Below are 22,366 nucleotides of genomic sequence, written 5' to 3' on the forward strand. Positions count from 1 at the left end.
GTGTGTGTGTGTGTGCATGCGTCTGTGTGTGTGCATGGGTGTGTGTGTGTGAATTGTCTCTGTCCTCCCACATCAGTAGTCTCACTACAAATTCACCATCTCAGCCCTGAATGTGTTGTCAGGATTCTGTCTGGGATTCTTCACCTGATGGAAAAGACAGATTTGCACGGCGTAAGATTCATGAGCAAACATTTACTCAGCCGGAGAGGAATAGCAAGCAAGGTACCGTTACAGGGGGAATTAGACACAAAGAGAAGTTACTTTAAACATTTGCAAATAATGTGTCTCTCGCACTGTATCCGAAATGATTCTCTTTCTATCAGACCCCGTAATAGGGACGTTGAAGTCATCCGTGATCTTTGACCGCAGACAGATAAAATAAAGAGTTCCGTTTTCTCTCACTATCTCCCCTTAAACACTGTATGACTATTATCTTTCCCTCCCTAGCTGTACACCTATAGTATTACCAGTAAATTACGCTGGCAATACAGTCTGTGTCTGTGTAACTGATTCATATAATATGTGATCTGGCACTCCTCATTGGAAGATTATGGCTTGAGAAAATGGCGTCAAATAGCTGGTGTGTTAAAATGCAGGACACTACCAATTTAAGGGATGTCAAACACACAGACAAGGCAGACATCCCCGAGCCTTATTCACTCACTCATGCACTGTTCAACTCCTCCATAGCCCATAGACTCTGGATAGCGCTAGTCCAGTAAATATTGTTACTGAGGGTGGAGGGCTGGATGCTTCCGGCCCAGTTGTTTCTAGGACAAGCTGATCCCAGGGCGGACTGGTTGGTAGCCCCGAGGGGTGTAGAACATAGGGGAAGACCTGCGATGGACATACACACATGTAGGCCCAATGCACGCACGCACACACACACACACACACACACACACACACACACACACACACACACACACACACACACACACACACACATATACACACACACACGTAAGCGTGTCACACACACGACACACACACCAATACACACTTACCCTCTGGTGCCATGCATTGTCACTATCCATCTCTCTCAATGTGTACAGTGAGCCCTGACTCTCTGTCAGTCACCCAGTCACCGCTATAGTCAGATCCTCTCTCTGTGGTCTGCAGCCAGGGTGGATCTAATTGACATTCTAATTGGCAGATTTGAATGCTGCCTTTAGATGGCTAATTAATTTGTCTCACCGCTGTCATTAAGGTTAAAGCACCATCTGATCTCTCGGAATATGATTAGCATATATCTGCATTATCATTATCATCGGTTAGACACATGCACAGATTTTTGTGGAGGAGGCAGAAATTATACCGTTGTCATGATTAAGATGGATATTGTATTAATATTTTGCATTTCCTTGATTTAAATGACAATATGATTCTCCCTTGTTTCTCGTTTAAGCAACATTTGATAGGTGAGAGAGGTTTCTTTCTCTTAACCAAATTTCTCATTCCAATTCTTAAAAAATTAAAAATTACTAATAATTTTCAAGTAAATTACATATAGTAAATTGAACCTGTCTTGTGGGTTAATAAACATCTAATTGGTTTAATTTCAAAATCCCCAATTTTAAGTTGAGTTAGGTAATGCTTCTCATTGTATTAACATGTCATTAAAATATCCTTATTTTTCCCTCATATATCTTCAAGTTTTCCTCGCATCCATCGCCCTTCCCCCAAAAAATCTCCATTAGAATGTTCATAAAATCCTAGTAAAGGCAATCAGGCGGTGTTTCTCTGAATATTTTAAACATTGGGCATGTAAAATGTATGCCTAATTTGAATACTTATTAGTCGCCTGATCTCGGCTACTGCTTTGTGTTTCTTGGGCTGAGATTCATCACTGGTTTGGGTGTCACACATTATGCCAGTCTTACCCTCTCACTATGTTCTTCTCCTCTCTCTCTCTCTCTCTCTCTCTCTCTTTCTCTCTCTCTCTCTCTCTCTCTCTCTCCTCTCTCTCTCTCTCTCTCTCTCTCTAAATTCAATTCAATTCAAGGGGCTTTATTGGCATGGGAAACATATGTTAACATTGCCAAAGCAAGTGAAGTAGATAATATACAAACATGAAATAAACAATAAAAATTAACAGTGAACATTACACTCACAGAAGTTCCGAAAGAATAAAGACATTACAAATGTCATAATACAGTGTTGTAACGATGTACAAATCTGATGTTTCAAATCTCTCTCTCTCTCTCTCTCTCTTTCTTTCTTTCTCTCTCTCTCTTTCTTTTCTTTCTCTCTCTTTCTCTCTTTATTTTTCATGCTCTATTCTTCTCTCTCTCCCCCTCTCTGCCCCCCTCTCAGGCTCTCTCCTTTTCTGTCTCTCGCTGCCCCCCCCTCCCTCTCTCCCTCCCTCTGTCTCTCTCTCTCTCTCTCTCTCTCTCTCTCTCTCTCTCTCTCTCTCTCTCTCTCTCTCTCTCTCTCTCTCCCTCTCACCACTAAGGTTTTAACAGGGAGTGTTTGTTCATAAGCACGTCTTGTTCACTGCTTATTTACTGTGGCCGGAGCAGCTGTCACCCTGCTCTGTGTAACTCCTGCTCCTGTTTGTTCTGTCTGTATCCTGTTTATCCTGCACCCTGGACATCCTTTAAAGACTGTCTGCTGTTAGCTGGCTTTGTGGCTGGGTCTGCCCCTCATCACACAGTTACACAGCCTGGCCCAGTCATTCTAATGGCATGTACTGATGTGAGAATGCGGTTATGTTAGAAACATAATCTGTTTTGTTACCTGAACTGTGAATTGATAACAAATTGGCGTCAGAGTTGGTGGTCACGTTTGGTGTCTGAAATAGTTCTCAGGCTCTTGAAGACTAGAGTGCTGCTGTTTCATATACAGGGAGCTCCAAAAGTATTGGGACAGTGACACATTATTTTTTGTTTGGCTCTGTACTCCAGTAATTCGAATTTTAAATAATACAGTGACACACAAATATCATACCCCCAAGACATGCTTACCTCTCATCATTATTCACGATTCATTCAGGATTATCCGTAATCATGGTAGCATCCACATTAATGTAGAAGTGTTTAGAAACATATTCTATTCTTATTAACAATAAAAGTGACTCTAAAATGACACAATACATGATTTCATTTATATTAGGCACAAAATAATCTGAAACACAACCAAAACAAACAGCAAATGCATCCAACATGCTTGATGTAATCATTGTGTGTTAGGAATATGGGACCAACTTTCGACTACTTTAATACACATACAAGTGAATTTGTCCCAATGCTTTTGGTTCCCTAAAATTGTGGGACTATGTACAGAAAGTGCTGTAATTTCTAAACAGTTCACCCGATATGGATGAAAATACCCTCAAATGAAATCTGACAGTCTGCACTTTAACCGCATAGTCATTGTATCATTTCAAATCCAAAGTACTGGGAGTACAGAGCCAAAACAACAACAAAATTCACTGTCTCAATTCTTTTGGCGCTCATTGTATCATACACGGAGATGGAATCTGTGTTTTGACTCAAGAAAGAGACACTGCGGATTGGCATACAGTCTATGGGCAAATCTGAAATGACACCCCATCGTGTCACCTCAGTAGTCAGATTGGGGGCATTTTAACCTGTATGTGTCCTGTTATTGACAGTATTCCCACCAGATAGAGATGGCCAGTGTTGTGTGTTTTGCTACATGATGAAGAGGGAGACATGTTAGTTAATGAGGAAACATTAGGTGCTGTTAGAGTATCCCTACTAAGGTCAATGTGTAGTGTGTGTGTGTGTTTGTGTGTGTGTTTGTTTGTGTGTGTGCTTGTGCATGTTTGTGTCTGTGTATGTGTGTTCACTGTGCATGAGCACGTACGTTTGTGCACAGGCATGCATGTATATATGTGAGTGAGTGGGTGTGTTTAGCATTTCATTATCAGCATTATCTCTCAAAATCAGTCATGGTACAGGATGCTTTGAATCAAAACTTAGTATTAATTGCTCAGCCTATGCATGTGACACAATTGGTGTATTTGATCTTAGAAAGGGAGGAGGGCTGTACTGTACCACCACAGATATAAGAAGGGATATTATTTGAATATGAATAACCATACATAACGATTTGAAATATCATTATTGCATACAGACTATATTCATGTTATAGACATTATATTTTATTGAAGGGAAACTCAAATATGAATCCCCAAAAATGATACATTTGAATAATTAGGTACAACCTTAATGAATATGCTAATTATGGAGAGGCTGTCAAATAGAGAAGCCCCATCAGAGTGGTATTAGAGATGCAGAACACACCTCGAACAGTGTGTTGTGTTGGGTCAGTCAGTGTGATTCGACTTATTTTAGTTATTGTGAGGATTTCCACTGATCCTGGGCAGGACTCCTCATTGCTCCAACCAAGGTACAGAGCATTTATGCAGGGAAATGATTTTTTTTTTTAAATGGATTACAGGAGAGGAGGTAATATGCATAATTTATGCTGTTTTTAGCACAATCATTAGTGATATTCGTGATATTTTTTTGCTTCTTTTCTCTTCTTCGTCTCAGCTTTTCATATCTAATAGAAGCTGGTGAAATTAGTTCAATACCTTACATTTATTTGCCCATGGACCAGTTTAATTGTGTCCCGTGGAGAACAGCAGTAAATGTTTTAAATGTCACCAAAATAAATGAATATTTGAGGTTTGATTAAAAAACAAAGAGATTTTTTTTTTGTTGCCAATATGTGACATATGAGCTTTTTCTCTATGGAAGCCTCGGAGGCACATTTTATTTAGACACAGCTAAGGAAGAGGAAGCCTATTACATAATTTATCACCGGGTGATACCATGTGATTTGGACCTCCCACCTCCTCCCCCTCCTGTCCCACATTTTAATTTTGCATGATTAGCTGTGCGTCATTAAGCAACTTTGTTCATGTGAGACTCGCACTAAAATCCTGACAGAATCAAGACGGGGAATAGTTTAGGAGGGTCTGTGTGTGCCTAGACAGGGTGAGGGGTATATCAAGGAGTGAGTGAGCATGTCAAAGAAATAAAGTGTGCTTGTGTGGTCATGTGTGTGTCTGACTGCGTGTGTATTTGTATGTATTTTTATACGTCCGTTAGAAAAAGTATTTCTGTATTTTTTTTAAATAATACATCATAAATCAAGTGTCCTATACACACATATTCCCAACATGGGCGTAGTGCAGCAGAGGCCCTATTTGTGCCTAAATTCTAGTGATTAAAACACTTACCACGTTTAGACTCTACCCTCCTTTACAACGAGACCAAGAGGACATGCATCTCTTTGTATTGCTTCATTTACACAATGAATGCATCATTCCTCCTGCATCACCCCCTCCCCCTCTTAAATGCTTTCATTTGCAGAGGTAATAATGGAAGCTTAAAAAAAAAAAAAATTAAAAAAATGAGGGAGAAAAAAATGAAAAGAGAAGAAAAGGGTTGTAACAAGAGCCTTAACTGGTGCCTCTTAATCACTTCTAGGTTTTAAGTCATGATGCAGGAGTCGGCCACAGAGACAATAAGCAACAGTTCAATGAGTCAAAATGGAATGAGCAGCCTGAGCAGCCTATGCAGCCAATTAGATGCTGGCAGTAGAGATGGAAGATCAAGCGGTGACACGAGCAGCGAAGTAAGCACAGTCGAGCTGCTGCATCTCCAACAACAGCAGGTAAGTTGTGTTTCTCCTGCACATCACAATGCTCTAACTGCTAGCACAGGGCTTGTACTGATAGGACAGACACTACTTTTTTGGAGATGACACTGTGCATTTAGTATAGAAATAAAGTTGTGTTTTTATTTTATGGATTTATTCGTGTGTTTATGATTGTTTTTATTGATAGTTGTTTATTGTGTGGTTGGGCATTTATGTTTTTGATTTTGACATGTTGCTGTTGAGGACTACTTGTCTAGAGGTTGTGTAGTTGTTGCTGGTGTTTTAGTGTGTTTTTATTGATATTTGTGTGTGTGCTGTGTTGAGAGCACACTTCAGCTGAGGCTATTTGAGTGTGTGTGTGAGAGAGCGCCGGCTGGCGCTGCCGTTGTGTGCGCACGCCCTGTGTGTGGGTTTGAGAGCCGTGGCTCAGCTGTAGCCACCAGAGGGCCTCCTAACTCGGTCCTATAGCCGTCCACTCTACTCTGCCACAGCCCCTGGAGGCAAACCTTTGACCGGGACACACTTCTGCATGCTCTCTGTTCTGACTGCTGTCTCTCATCTGGCCTGTGGAATTAACAAAGAATTCATACATTTTTTGTGTAACTGTTTAGTGCGTTTTTATAACATTTTCTGTTGATGGTGTTTATTTTATTGATTGCTGTGGGATATTTAAACGTGACTGGGGCTGTTGTGTGGGAGCTGTGAGAGTCAGGCGCTGTTGGGGAGAGGAGTCAAGTGCTCGTGTCTTTTCATGGAGAATGATGGCTTTGACAGTTTGCCAAAAGAGCAGCAGTAGAGGTCGGGCTGTGCTTAGGGGGCCCCTCGCCGCGTGTTGCTTCTGTGTATGGAACCCTGCGAGTGTGTGTTTGTGTGTGTTGTCTACTTGTAACTGTGTTTCTTTTGTTGCTTTGAGGATGTTTCTATATTTTTACATGTGTGAGTTTGTGTCTGTGTGTGTCCATGTTAGTGTGTGTGTACGCACATGCTGGTGGAGGCAGCTGAAGCCCTGTGGTTAAGTCGTGCCGGTGTGTGTGTGTGTGTGTGCGTGTCGGATGGATGGGGGTGCAGCCAGTGTAGCAGAATGAAGCATGTCCTGCAGTCCTCCCCCGGCCCTCCTACACCCCACCTAACCCCCCTGCCCCAGCCCTGCACCACCCCCGATGCTCCAGCTGGTGATTACAACAGCATCACGACACCATCGCCTCACCCCCTATTCATCATCACACTGCCTGTCTCTCTCCCTGCAGACGGCTGATTGGGGTCAGTTCTCTCCTTCTCTCATTATTCTTTTATGTTTTAACCTGTCCTACTGTGGAGGACTGCAGATACATACTCACTGTATATCTCACCATAGGCCTATATCGTACTATAGGGCCCTGTGTGCATCGGGCTGGAAATCTCTCTGCTCTCCTTCACTAGTCTCGGGAGTGTGTAGTCATAACAGTAGAAACAATAGTCATCTATTTTTTATTTTTTATTTCACTGCCATTTTAAATACTTACTAAGTAATATATTTTTTTTAGAATATTTTATTATTATATTAGAATTATGTATTATGTTATTATTTCACAAGGACCATTTTTTTTCGAACACTTAAATCGCTTAAATCTAAAACGCACACCTAAGGCAACGAGAACAGATCTTAGAACTTTAGTCAGAAACTAATTTACTGACAAAGGAAGTTGAAGCCGTAAAAGAGAGCCACGGAGGGAAAGAGCAACGTAAGCATAAAGTATCTAGTTAAGTCGTTGAGACGGACACATTGTGAAGGGGAAATGTGGAGGGATGTGACAATCTTCTCCTGTAAAGAGCAGCTTTATTTCTGTGGCGAGACAGACACATTGAAATGAGTGGTCCAGCTAACAGGTCTCCTGAGGCTTTTTAAACAGAGTCCCTGTGCTGTTAACTTCACACACTTCCTGTTCTGGGCTCTGGGCTCACATCACTCTCCCTCTGGTCTGGTCTGTCTGTATGGAGAGGATACCTCTACCTTGGTTAGCATTGGTTAGCATAAGCTTACAGTTGTTTATGAGTGGTTAGTGGATTGGTATAAAGGGTTGTGTGTGTGTGTGTGTGTGTGTGTGTGTGTTTGTGTGTGTGTGTGTGTGTGTGTGTGTGTGTGTGTGTGTGTGTGTGTGTGTGTGTGTGTGTGTGTGTGTGTGTGTGTGTGTGTTTTAACGGGATTTAGGTATGTGCTGATTTTTCTCCATACTCACAGCATGGATTGTGCTGTACTGTATGTACATGCGTATGCTTATCTAAGTGTATTCCAGCACTTTGAAGAGAGCCAGGGTTTAATTTTCTGACATACAGTATTTGGAATGACATTGAGTGTTCCAGTGGGCATAAAGGGAGCTGATAGAATCTCCCCTCTCTCATCATGGTGCTAGAGAGGATGGTTAATAAGCACTGATTAATTCTCCACTGTCCCTTTGGGTTCAGCTGTTCCACAGTCATCGCAACACACCACCTCCAGCTATAATTAGCAAGATGCCATTTTAGCGTTTTCTCTTTTTTGTGTTGCTTTCCTTGAAGGACGCACATCAGCATGTACACGAGAGCTTTTTAACTTTTTGGCCAAAAGAAGGGGAGAGAAAAAAAATGGGATTTACATGTGTACATTAAAAAAAAAAAGAATTATTCCCCGATCAAAAAACAAGATAGCCTTCAGATGATTTCCATGCTTACGTTTGCATTAATATGAAGGGATTAAAAACATTTCACTAAACAGGTTGATTGCTAAGGTCAAAGCCATTGCCACGTAGTAGGCCTTCCTGAATAATAAATACGTCCATGTCACAATTGAATTTCAAGCACACATTATGTCATCCTCTCATCACCATATTCCCAAGGTCTCCCCTAAATAGGCCTAATTTGATTTTAGATTGTAGATTAGATGTCCTGTGTATCTGATTGCAATTTGCCAGTTAGGCCCAGGTAGCCACACAGTCGTAAATGTTCCATACAGCCTAATTACTATGCAAAACCATGATGATAAAAGCACTCAGAAATGCTCTCATGTTTTTTTTCTTCCTTTAATTAAATCAATCTATAAGGCTGCGGTCGTACAAATGTATTAATATGTGATAAAAATGAGTATACATGGTGCTCTGCATCGATCTGCTGGATCCATACCATAATGTTCTTTAACGGAGCGGTTAGTTGATTACAGTGGCCTATAATCTATATGGCCCTTATCAGGAGAATGGATGACTGAATATTTATTTTATTCAGATGAACTGTCCTGTTATGTACGGAGGCCAGATCCATTCGTCTCAGCTCTTAGTCCCCTGGCTGTCCCATACCAGTTTATCTGTCACCAGTACCTGATGCTCTGCAAAAGGAAAGGATTCCAAACTTTCTCAATGGATTTAATGGCTTTATTTGAGCTATTTAAAGTTGTGCATTTCCATATTTGGGAAATGTTTATTTGGCCAATTGTAAAAAAAAAAAAAAAAAAATAAAAACTCCCAAAACACAAAGCAACACAAGGTGTCTTTTCACATCTGTGTCTCCGTCTGCTGTTCCAGTGCCACTGTGTCTCCGTCTGCTGTTCCAGTGCCACTGTGGCTCCGTCTGCTGTTCCAGTGCCACTGTGGCTCCGTCTGCTGTTCCAGTGCCACTGTGGCTCCGTCTGCTGTTCCAGTGCCACTGTGGCTCCGTCTGCTGTTCCAGTGCCACTGTGGCTCCGTCTGCTGTTCCAGTGCCACTGTGGCTCCGTCTGCTGTTCCAGTGCCACTGTGTCTCCGTCTGCTGTTCCAGTGCCACTGTGGCTCCGTCTGCTGTTCCAGTGCCACTGTGGCTCCGTCTGCTGTTCCAGTGCCACTGTGGCTCCGTCTGCTGTTCCAGTGCCACTGTGGCTCCGTCTGCTGTTCCAGTGCCACTGTGGCTCCGTCTGCTGTTCCAGTGCCACTGTGGCTCCGTCTGCTGTTCCAGTGCCACTGTGGCTCCGTCTGCTGTTCCAGTGCCACTGTGGCTCCGTCTGCAGTTCCAGTGCCACTGTGGCTCCGTCTGCTGTTCCAGTGCCACTGTGGCTCCGTCTGCTGTTCCAGTGCCACTGTGGCTCCGTCTGCTGTTCCAGTGCCACTGTGGCTCCGTCTGCTGTTCCAGTGCTACTGTGTTTGTGAACAGGCGAATGTGTGTTATATACATTATGGGAACGTCAACACGTTCCTTACTGCGAACAGAGTTTAAACAGCCATTTAGTGTGTCTGGGCCTCGGCTTGTTGGTTTTCACAAGTAAACACTCTCCATCTACTGCTGCATTACTAATGACAGAGAGCTCCCCCATCAGCACCTAATAAACAGACCTCTCTCTCTCTCTCTGAGTGTGTGTGTGTGTGTGTGTGTGTGTGTGTGTGTGTGTGTGTGTGTGTGTGTGTGTGTGTGTGTGTGTGTGTGTGTGTGTGTGTGTGTGTGTGTGTGTGTGTGTGTGTATCAGGTGTGCAAGGGGCCACTGGGAGTTTTAATTACTGTCAGTCAGGAGGATGCAGGCTCAAGACGCTTGTACACAACAGCTTGCCAGGGCTTCTGTTGTCCTCACAATCCATATTCTGGGTCTTTGCCTATAGGGAAAATGGTGGAGGTGGAGGTGGCAGTGCTACATTAAAAAGTCACTGTGACGTGATGCTGAATCTATCTGCTCCATCCTAGCTCATCAGGACAAACAAAAATAAGAATTCTCCCCCCTCAGATGCAAATCTGGGCATTGCCCTTGAGCATAACTGAGAGGCCTAATCACCCTGTTTCTCTCCCCTTTGGAGCCCGGTGAGGGAGGTGACTCTCATTTGCACTATTACACAAAGAACCTCATTAGGTTTATCTTTACAGGCCAAGACTGGCCCGACTCGAGTGTGTAAATAACACACCTCACCACCAGCCTACTATAGACTACACTATGCTTTCAGTCAGGTTATGATAAAGGCTTTCTTCTTGAAATATGAACCGTTTGAAAGAGAAGGCTACTGTATGTAGTCATCGTTCTAAATGGAGATAAGAGTGTCGGTTTGAAAGGCGGAAAGTTGACAGGGACCCACAGTTTATGTCTTACGTCTTTCTTTTTTTTCTCTCCATCACAGTTTCCACAGTCAAAGGATGGCCTGTGTCTTCCTGCTCCATGCCCCACTTATTTATAGTGGGTATAGCTATACATTTAATTTCTAACATTTCACTACTATCTCCCAGACGGTCTCTGAAGTACTGCACATACAGCCTGACATATAGGTTCGTCCGTCTCCCCTCTATGTCGATGACACTCAAGATATAGGATGTGAATGACAGACAGGACGACGTTGCTGCTGTTTGCTCCCCTCCCCAGACAAAACAGGAGTATTATTCTGTTATCTTTCTAGTCACCCCTCGCTTCTTCTTCTTTTTTTGTCCATCTGTGTTTAAGACACGTTACATGTGGCTTCGTGGAATTTACAGTGTGGCTCCCGCAGTAACTCCATTTCACGTCCCGGTCTCCTGAGACCCACGGAAATGTCAAGCTGCAAGGCTTTGAAAGAGAGACGAGGAAGATAGAGAGAGAAATGGGGATGGTGGAGCGGAGGAGAGAGAGAGAGAGAGAGAAAGGGAGAGGAGAGAAATCTGCTGGAAACAAACACTTATGAGCATTTTATGCTTGAGCAGCTGGGTGCAATTGTGAGGGGAGTGGTGTGTGAGCGGTGCGCATGTGAGTGCTGTGCGGGTTGAGATGCATCACAGGTGGAACACAGCAGGCTAGGGGGAGGGGGAGGAGAGTGTGTCCACCATGTCACCAACGGTATCGCTGCCCACACACACACACACACACACACTCATGACGAGCTGCCACTCTCTCAGAGAACATGTGGTGATGAGGTCCAAAAAATAGTTAACATTATATTTCTGAAGGTGCCATATTATTATGGGATGTGATGGTACTTAGCATTAGCAAGATCAGAGTTAGTGTAGGCTACATCCAATGTAGTAGTAGTACAGCATTCATCTCACTCCATAGTGCTAGAGTGCTGCTAGGACTGCTGTGGGTTAGAGCCAGTGATTAGAGTCAGGGTTAACCTCGCTTTATAAATAAGACCCAGCCAGCCAGTGCAGGTCAGGATCAATGGCCACTTCACAACTCATTTCCTTTTATGCCTCCTAAACCGCCCTGCTCCGCTCCCTACGACCGGGAAATAAATAGTGCTCGATCCATAGTCCTGGATCCGTAAGCCCCCGGCTATTGCTACAGCTCAATGCCCAACAATCATTTATTTGCAGATGGCTTTTTTTCTTCTCTCTAAGAATGCATCTCAGATTGTTCACCCCTTCACAATAATTGTATTGAAACAGGCATTCTGTCATTGTTTGTTGCCACTCCCCTGTCATTGACTAACAATAGACTAGCAGGTCGTTAATACGGCGAGGTGGAGGGGCCAGTCACTGAAGGTGCTTACATTATGCCTGGGTTCGTGATGTAGAGTTTGCTGGGGGGAAGGAGGGGAAAAAAACGTCCTTAAAGATGCAGTTGTAGAGACGAATACATTGCTGCTTGCCTTACACAAGCGATTCCCCAAAGCAAGTGGCTTAGACGTTTGATAGCCTGCGACACCGCTATCCATTTAACAGAGCTTAGAAATAACACATATGCATATGTCCTACGTCTTAAGCTGACAACCAAGAGGCAGGATTTGCTAGAAGGCAGCTTTGGAGCGTTGTGAATTTAACAAGCATGTCTAGTATTACAGTTTCTCTCCGCTTTAGCCATGAATAGTCACAAATCAGCGTCCAAAACGCCTGCCTTGCAGTTGTTGTTTTTCCTTCCCTCCTGAAACAAATATTAAAATCTGATTAAATGGGATGACTAGAAGTAGGCAGCTCCAGTGTCCGCGGTCCTTAGTCCTTTTCTTAACCCCAACTGTTTCCACTGTCCATGGACCAAACACCAGATGTCAGCTAGCATTCTCTGCTTTTTATGCACGAACACTATCAGGTGTTCTGACTCCAAACAGAATATTCCTCCTGAATATGTGAATGGTTTATTCCCCCCTGAAAGCTGTGGCTGTAAGCCTTCTAGGGAAGAGATGCTCATCCTCCACCCACAGCCTCCCGGCTAACATTGTATGTATATGTAGTAGGGGCCTTTTTCCTCTCTCAGCCGGCTGCTCTTCTCCTCTTCAGGCCTTTCTAACAAACCCAGTAAATAAGCCCGGGCCTCACCTCGCCAAATACACAAGAGGCTTTTTCAAACAGACATACATGTCACTTAGCTCTGGCTTTACGGTCTGCCTTTCTCACTAGCGGGCTTTCGTTTGAAGCTCCCCTTATTGGTCCAGAGGCCTTAGCTGCAGACGTTCCCGTTCCATTTCCTCTCCTGTCATTCTGGCTCGGATGTCTTCATCACTTCATCAGCCATTCTGGGTGTCTCTCCCGTCTCCTCTCGTCTGGTCTCACCCCAGTTTAAGGGAGGACAAATGGAAGTAAGAGTTGAAGACCTACAGCAAAGTACCCCAGCCTTGCAGACCAGACAGACCCTCTAATGAAGCTGTTCTCTGTTCCCCATCCCCTGCAGCCTGCCAGTCCTCATCAAGGCCCTAACCACTGGTTATGTACCTGCACTGGGACAACTTAACTGGGGTTGAATTGATCAGTGATAGCAGTGGAAAGCTGCTTCGTTCTTTCAGCCTGATAAGGGAAGTCTATGAGCATATGCAGAACATGCTTTGTGGTATGCGTAGCAGCGCTTCATGCTCGAGTTGACACTAAGCTGATATTGGGTTTCACGCTTGAGTCTTTGTGCACGAGGCACCAATAAAAATGGGAAGATTTGATTGTTTCTGCATATGCATTTATCAGAAGTTTACATGATATATATACATTAGCTGAGTGACTTGGCCATGCGTGGGATTGTTTCGGTGATAGTGCTGCTTTATGCATTCACTTTCACCTGTTTGGACTTCATCATCCAATTCCCTATGAAAATGATCATCGTAATTTGCTCAAATGTCACATTTTTTACCCCAAACGAGGTATGGGCTTTTGTTAATGTCTTTAGAGTGCAGAAATATTGCTTATTTGGTACAAGTTTTTATCATCCACATTTCCACAGTTGATTACCTAAATTTCAGACTTCAACATAGCAGCATGTTTATCACTTCCTGTACGAACTTTAACTGTGTTATAGGTTCAATAACATCAATGATATACAATGTATGATCATCTGAACAATGTTGAGGATTGACACTCTTAGAGTATGAAATCACACCCCCTTCCGCTTGATCTATTTCTATGCAGTAGCTCCTTCCTTTGCTATAAATGATCTGTCATTTCTTTTTGATGTAGATTCAAGTCGGAGGTTTTTTTTAATAACCAGTGTAATTGTGCCGGCCTTGTGTGGAGTGCTGTGGAGGGAGTGATCGTGCTTTTGGCACATTTATCAAAGCCCCCAAAAAAATTGAAAATGCAAAAAGCCCCCCGCTTCTCACATGGACACACTAAGTGAGCGACACAGTGATACATTTTCTTGTTAGGAGAAATTACATCCACTAACTTGAGCTACTTCAGCATGAAATTGAAAAAGAAGCATTTCTCCTGAATTTCCATTCTTGATTCAATGAAAGATGTAGATTAGCCCTTTGGAAAGGGGAGGAAAAGAATGAAACTAAAGAAGTATGACTTTTTTCACGCTAGGAGGTTATTCTTATAAGCGTGTTATAGGATGCCGTTGAAAAATTGAAAAAGGGCTTTGTTTATGGAAGCAAGGGTATAGTCAGCCAGGTTGTGGTCTGAAACAAATATATTTCATGTTGTTTTTTCCACCACTGTGTGTGTGTGTGTGTTTGTGTGCGCTCATGTGTGTGTTTGTGTGTGACCATCTGTGACTGCTTGTGTCTATGCCTGCAGATGTGTTCACTGGTGTGTGTGTACATCTTTATCTATGGGGCTTGTGCTCATCTCACTTCCCACCTTAGTCATACACAACTCTCCTGTAGTCAGAGCGGTACGGGGATAGCGCTTCCAGAGCCATAGCTCTGCCTCCTCTCTCCCTCCCAGCCATCCTCCACTTCTCAGCCTCCCTCCACCGCAGGCAGGCAGGCAGGCAGGCAGGCAGGCAGGCAAGACGCTGATTGATAGACGCGGCGTGTCAGAGAGGAGAAGATAACTGTATCTATCGCAGCTCACTTAAAGGTCAGACACACGGAGTAATTGGAATATTCACAAGACAACTGGATGAGATAGAGTGGTGGGGATGGTATGTGAAGAGAAGGAGGTGTTGAAAGCGTAACTCCATAAGCAGGGAAACAGTTGACGGAGATGCATTGACCCTCCACGGCTAGATGTAGTGGCCATTAACTTCAGTGATCTTTGGGGGAACCGGGCGTTCATTGAGATTGGGCCCCGGAGATCCATCACCCTGGCATCTTGGATGGGCTGGAGGCTCTTCCCATAGAGGCTAATGACAACACAGGACCCAGGTAATCGAACAGAAAGCAACCACTTTCTGGTCACCTAGGTGAAGGTGTGCTGAGAGAATCAGTACGGAGTGTTATCTTCTGAATTTTTTCCTTGTTCTTTGTGCCGCCATTGTTTGGTAGTGTCAGGAAAGCTAGATTAATAAAGTTTAGGACTGCTTCATTCCTCCTTGCACTGCCAATTGAATTGGCTACAAACATGAGAAACAGCCTAGCCCAATACAACTGCTGTGTGCGCTCTCTATTCCAGCCCATGCAAAATACTAGCCTAGCTCCACACTCAGCCCAATGGCTATTGGGTTAGCCATGCAGTCATTAAGGTTTTCATTTACAACTAAGGTCAGAGTGGCATTTAATCGACCCCGGAGGTAAGACTTACCACACAACCTGAGCCTCTGCCAGGGCCAGACGCACTCTATTGACCTGCAGCATGAGAGCCTCCGAGGGGGTGTGACCAACTGGCTACAGCAAAGCACACTGGAGCTGATTAGCTCAGTTATCTAAAAGCTCAATTTCTGTGGAAGGGAAGAGACAAGGCCTCAATCTACCTAAGATGCTGTTGTCCTTCATAGACAGTATGTGATTCCTGGTTAAGTCCACTTTGGTCCATAAGCACTAGTGGTGTATCAATGTGATTTGGTAATGATGGGTGTTAAATGGGTGAGATTAAACACACAATCAAGCTCAAGGATAGTTAGTTCATAACACATTCAGATATGGGGCCAGGCCGGTTTTTGGCAGTGCTTGGATGTGGTGAAGCTTTACTCTCATATTGCATATTTTCATTTCAATAGGATTTTGTTAACAGTCCTTTTATGACTCAAGGTTTTTGGCAGTGTAGTGTGTGTGTGTGTGTGTGTGTGTGTGTGTGTGTGTGTGTGTGTGTGTGTGTGTGTGTGTGTGTGTGTGTGTGTGTGTGTGTGTGTGTGTGCCTGCGTGCCTGCGTGCGTGCGTATCATTTTAGGCATGTGTATTGGTATTGACATCCTGCACAAACACATGATCTTCTGTCGATGCCGTTGAAAGGTTCCCTGCTCTCCTGTGCCGTAGTCAGAAAGCTCATAGCCTCCGGCCATCCACTTTGTTGTGTGAGCCTCTTAGTAACTGAAGACAGACACAAACAGAACACTGATGGTGGAAAACAACTTCATTCTGCCGTCCCCTAGCTCCCGGAAACACATACGTTTTAGCTCCAATCCATTGCCCTCCAAGCTCAGTTTTCCAGAGTGCTTTTCTTTTTCCACTGGTTGGCCCTGCTCTAAATGAACTGTAGATGCTTTTAATGCAACATTTAATAGTAGGTATTCTTCCAACTGTGTGACGTTCAGCCGTCTGGAACTGTGAAAAAGGAGATGGATCATAATCACTTGAAAGGGGAATCAAGCGAATCAAGTGTGTGCCTGGACCGTTAAGGAGTGGTGGGGTGCAGGCAAACACACAGGCATGCACATGCACACACACACCCCAACACATATACTGTATACACACACACACACACACACACACACACACACACTAGGCACGCACACACGTACACTCACACATACACTCTCTCCCCACACACCTCCCTCAGGTGTAAGTGAAAGGCAGTCTCTTCTCTTTTTCATAGTAGATTGTGGTAGCGTTCAGTTGTTGGACTGTAAAGGACTTCCCTAAGACGAGCAGATAAAAGAACTGCGAATGGTCCGTGAGTCACCTTATCTAAACCCAGTGATATACTGCAGTTGAAAGTGAAGGCTTTACTAAAGCCACCAGAAGAGAAGCGGGATAAATAGAATTTCAGAAGGGAAGAAACAGGGAATAGATGCATCGAGACAATGTCAGGTGGTTTGTAGGTGTTTTTCTAACTTGTTCCCAGCGGTGTATTTTATGTGGTGTATAAGTTCACCTCACAGGTTGCTGGCAAGCTGTAAACTATTATGCTCGCTCCATAGACAAGATTTCCTTGTATTTGCACGGAATATCCATGACAGTATCTGCAGGAGGTGGGAAGTGTATGAATGTTTGTGTTTGCAGTGAACGATGGCAGGCTCGCTCTGTTTGGTGTGTTATTGCTGGCACTGTTTCTCTCTCCTCCAGGGCGGATAGACAGAATAGAGCTCTCTCTCTCTCTCTCTCTCTCTCTCTCTCTCTCTCTCTCTCTCTCTCTCTCTCTCTCTCTCCACTGATGGGCTGAGCAGACCCATGTTTTGTCTCTCTCCCGAGCTGGAAAAATAAGTGTGAGGTTACACAATGGAGCAGGATTCCATATTTTCTCCCCCCTTTCCCCTATAAGTGCACAGCTTCCTGGGGTAGCAATGCCTGAATTCGTCTTACAATTCACTGGGGAGGGCTGAGCTATGCCGGCTCTGTTTACAGTGGCAGAAAGTTAATATAAATTTTCATCAGAGGGAGAAGTTTACACATATGATTCTATTTGTCCTTCGTTATTAGCACCTGAGTCTGGGGCTGGGGAAGCATAATTGTCTACAGGCGCAGGCCAAATAGATGCAAGGGGAAGGCAAATAAGCACACCCTGAAATAATTTCCATTGTTTGTGTGTTACAATCCCTTGCCCTGGGATTCTTAATCTAGAGGATCAATAAACACAGAGAGAAATGGAGGAGAGAGAAAGAAGGGAAGAAAGAAATTGATTGTGAGATTGATGTGTGTAAAATGAAAGGAATTCTTAGAGCGAGAATCACTGAGTAAGAGAGAGGGCGGCTGAAGATAGAGAGGGAGAGGAAGAAACAGACGTAGAAAGAGAGTGTGGAACGGACATAGAGAGAGAGACTTTAGTTGTGTTGGTAGTGAGTCGTGGCCCCAGACGGAGGAAGCAGAGCAGACCAGAGCAGCACACAGAAGCCCATTGTTCTGCTGGTTAGCTCTCCTCTCTGTCCTGTGGCTGAAGCAGATTCTCAACGGACTGCTCCCTCTCTCCCTCGCTCCCTCCACCTTTGCAGACTCTGTTGATTTATTGAGTCATACATAAAAATGCTCATTACTCCCACATCCTCTCCCTCTCCTCTACTGCTCAGGAGTGTGTGTGTGTGTGGGGGGGGGGGGGGGGGGGGGGGGGGGGGGGGGTCCCGGTGTGTCCCTATATCATCAACAACCATAGAAAAACACTAACCTCTGATTCCACAGCTATTTTTTCCCAGTATGAGATAATGGCATGATTTATCTGTGCGAACTCTCTCTCCCCCTCCCTCCGATGCTGATTCACCAACTCACTGACTTTTGTTTACCTCTTGTTTGTTGGGCCTTAGTCGAGCTCTCCGCTCCATGGTTCTGTGTACTCCGACCCTGCTACAATTTGTTTCTGTAACTCCAGTCTAACGGTGTCGTTATTTTCCAGTAATGGTTTATTTTCTGAGGAGCCAGTCAAGCAGAGTGCAGGCGGATCCCACTGTATTGTGTTGGGATGGCTTTGTGGAGCTGGGGGTGATAAGGGAAACACTGCCAGGTATTGTTGAAGCCACTGGTGCATTACTGTTCTGGATGACCTTTTATGAAAGGGATACGAATCTTTCTACTCCTGCTAGTAAGTCACTTCAGTTAGGGGAATCAATATGAGGATACACCAGACAACCAGACAGATGCTTTGGTCCTGTGTCAGACTAATTGGACGATTTTGGGGTACAGAATACACCACACACTTTGTATGCAGATGTCATTCATGCATTTTTTTACTGTTTGATCCAGTGAAAGACTTCAACAAGATTCCAATTCCATCGCTCCCAACGATCCCAGGTCACACTTTGCTTGTTTTCATGAAAGTCCGTCCACTTCTGCATTCATGAACTGTGTAGAATGTTTTATCCCTCTCTTCATGCCACCAGCCCCTCCAAGGAAGCCTCTGTTCTATCCTGAATCCACTTACATAACGCAATGTGGTGTCAGTACGTTGCTGTGTAGTGCCAGGTCCTCCTATGCTATCTCCTGCAGCCGTACCGCCTGCAGGCCACAGTCCAATCAGCCCCTGTTTGTTTGTTCAGCTTAAACTGTTTGTGCCTTGTTTTCCATGGCATGCGACTCCCCTCTCTCCCCTGGCTTGATAAAGTGTTGCACTCGTCTTTTTTTCTCCTCCTCCTCGGTCTGTTTTCTCCGGGGCGGGTTGTGTTGTGTTTCCCGGTAGCAGTGAAGGGAGGGTAAGTGGAGATAAGCCCAGTGTCTGGTCTCTAGTTGGACAAGTCTGCCATGTCAACAGGCCCGGAGATGTTCTGGATGACAGAGTCTTGTTGAACAGCAGCCCTCTGCTCCGCACAGAGGCTGGGGCCTACTGCTAAAACACACACACACAGACACACACACACACACACACACACACACAGACACACACACACACACACACACACACACACACACACACACACACACACACACACACACACACACACACACACACACACACTAAGGAAGTAGCATCATATAAGTACCCTACACTCTTTAATGACTAGAACTTCCACCACCTGTGCAGTTCAGGAAGTGACATACCCAATCCAAACACTATGTCACGGTTCCTTTCGATATACCATAATTCTGATTTCAGGGCTTATTTCATACTGTCACTAGAAAACGTATTGGAACGAGTGGCATTCCTTCAGATGACTTATTTCTCCCTGGCCATAACCCAACACTCAGCCACCATAAGCAATCTGTGGATTTGTAATGGTGTGGCCAGTCACGGCGAGCCGCTAATGTATTTCATGCTTGTTTAAGATGTTGGAATGCCCAGCTCACAAAGGTGCATTGTGATGTGTTCCTTATTACCTCTCTGCATTAAGTCTAAACACAGGCTGTGGACTGAAGGGGGGGGGGGGGAGAGTATGGCTGACATATGTTTCTTTAGTCTGTCTCTCTCCTCTTTGCAGTGATCTCTGCACGCCTATTCATGTAGCAGGGGGGAGTGCCTGTGTAAACATTCTAGTTTCTCCCTCCGTTTCGCATAATAGTTGCCTGAATTCATTTCTCCTGACCTGGCTATCTGAAACCAATTACACCACATCCATTTGGGCTGAATCTTATTCTCCTAAGGATCCCTGAGTCCACAGTCGGTGGAGCCGTGGCCTTTTGTGTGTGTGTGTGCGTGTGCGTGTGTGTGTGTGTGTCTTTGTGTTTATTTTTTTTGTCTTCTATCCTCGGCGATGGATATCAACATCAAATATGCCGTTCTGAGTGCCTGGTTATTTATGTTAAAGCCAGAGCTCTTTCGCAGGCCCCTTTACAGCCGTCTCAAGAATGCGCGACATTGTTCTGTTTATACAGTGTGTGCATTAACAGACAGGAGGTGTCATTTTCCCTGCATAGCAACCCAGGTTAAATAGGCGGACTGCTCTGTATGTTTTGTCTGCGCACCGAGCGGCTCTTCAGCAAAAACTTTTGATGACTTTTCTTGACATGCCTCTGCTTTGTATAGTCAGGCGGAGAAGAGAGGGGGAGAGAGCTCTGTGTGTGTGGAGTTAGGCCAAGTCTATAATCGACGCTGAAAATGGATGGCTGCTTTCCCCAGTAATGACTGAATATTCAGAAATACTGACAGAAAGGGAAACGTAACCTCGGCTACACCGATGACGTTTCTGTCGGTTTAAGGCGTCACAAACTCGAGCGAGGCTGTGTTGATACGGAGTGCGTGGAAAAAGTACAATTCTAGATTGTGACCAGAGTTCACCTCTAATAAGCTTGAATAGACCGAAGCTGTACACTCCCAGTCGCATCGCTGTCAGGGCCGATATCGGACACACCGTTAAAATGTCTCATTCCCTGTCCTGTTCTCCTCCTCTTTACTTCTGACCCTTGTGTTGTATTGAGTGACTTTCTTGTCTTTGTTTTCTACAGTTCAACAGAAAACAGTCAGTATTGATTCCAAGGACAGAGAAACATTTCCTCCTGCTGTAAATTGTTGTGTTGCATCCATCAGCCATTTATTAAGCCTTCCTAGCCTGCCTGATTCACACTACAGGGGCAAACCCAACCCAAGCCACTCGGTATGGTTCTGTTTGGCACGGTATTGTGAATCAGGCATCAGTGCTGGACTTGAGTGGGTTTCGGAAAGTAGCCCAATTCACTGTCAAAATTAGATTCATTGGGGCCACATTTTAATACTGCACTGATTTTTTGGAAGTCTCGATGCCGGGAAAGTTGTTTTGTTTTCACATTTGCTCCGTCACACAAACACAAACATAATTTCAAATCTGAACTCCATTTTGTAATTTCTCCTCATTCTGAAAGCCCAAACAAAGCGTAGAAAGACTGACAGACGGTATCAGATTTTGTACTGCCAGCCCTGGTAGATGTTGGTGATTTTTTTTCTCCCTCCCCTTCTGTCTCTGAGTGTCTTGTGAAGTTTAAGGCCATGGCTCACCTCACTGGTGGGTTTCAGCTGAGACTGAGACTGAATCTGAGACTCGTCTTTCTGAGGTAGACAGATCAATGCAAGTTAGAACCCAGCGCCACTGCATTGTGTTTGTTTACTTTAGTTCAGAAACGTCTGGCTCCTGTGAGCCTCCAGCAGACAGACTGTGGCAGCCCCAGCCCTCCCCAGCCCCCAGTCCCAGCCCCCTTGCTCTGTCTTTTCATAATTGATCAGGGGGGTGGCTGCTGTCCCAGAGGGTTAAGACGTGGCAACCCTCTCTCCCTCTCTCTATCTCCCTCCATCTCACTCTTGTCCCTCTCTCTCTCTCCCTCTCTCTCTCTCTCGCTCTCTCCCTCTCTCGTCTCCCTCTCTCCCTCTCTCTTCTTCCCCCTGTTTGCTCAGCATCTCAATGTACTAGTTCAAACATTGTTCACACCAGCTGGCAGTGCAGTGCCATATGCACATCCTGTCAAAGCAGCTGTTGTCATGGATACTGGCAAGCACCAGGAAAATAAAATAAGGCCCCATGATTCTCAGGGAGGAAGAAGTGTCACTCTCCGTCTGAAGGAGAGGTGTTTTTTTCCCCTTATTCCTCTTATCCTTCTCCTTCACTCGAAAATAAACACCTGTGAAAGTGTTGTGTTGTTTTTGTGTTTTTAACTGGGTGCTTCTGGTTTTTGTTTTTCTACAGTATGCTGCTGCCAGCTGCTCTGAATGGTCTTTCTGACATATTGACTTTCATCAGTTGTAGCCTTGAAGCAGAGGAGTAGGTAGCCATTGTACCTATGAGTTTTGTACTTGTCAGACACAGAGTACATTGCATGGGCTTCGGCTTCATCTTCTCATCTCACCCTGAACGCGTCTGGGAAATCAAGCCTGTCTCTATATCTATCAGTCGTGTCTAGATGTTGATGATAGATGTTTAACATTTTATCATTCTTTCTGCCATATGTAAACAGCATGT

At 44.5% G+C, this 22,366-nt stretch overlaps 1 protein-coding gene across 13 annotated transcripts in view; it reads left to right on the top strand.

Moving 5' to 3' along the window:
• Positions 1–22,366, top strand: part of LOC106576095 (forkhead box protein P2) — a 110,636-nt gene that overhangs the window by 42,986 nt on the left and 45,284 nt on the right. For 12 of the 13 annotated variants that reach the window (XM_082963813.1, XM_082963814.1, XM_082963816.1 and 9 more), the window contains one exon: positions 5,466–5,652. The exons of the other annotated variant lie outside the window; for it this stretch is intronic. In XM_082963813.1, the coding sequence (XP_082819939.1) occupies positions 5,476–5,652 (177 nt within the window). In that variant the 5' untranslated portion in view covers positions 5,466–5,475. The remainder of the gene's footprint in view (positions 1–5,465; positions 5,653–22,366) is intronic. 13 annotated transcript variants of the gene reach the window in all.

Source organism: Salmo salar, chromosome 17 (assembly GCF_965601325.2).
Source record: "Salmo salar chromosome 17, fSalSal1, whole genome shotgun sequence".
NCBI classification, from domain to species: Eukaryota; Metazoa; Chordata; class Actinopteri; order Salmoniformes; family Salmonidae; genus Salmo; species Salmo salar.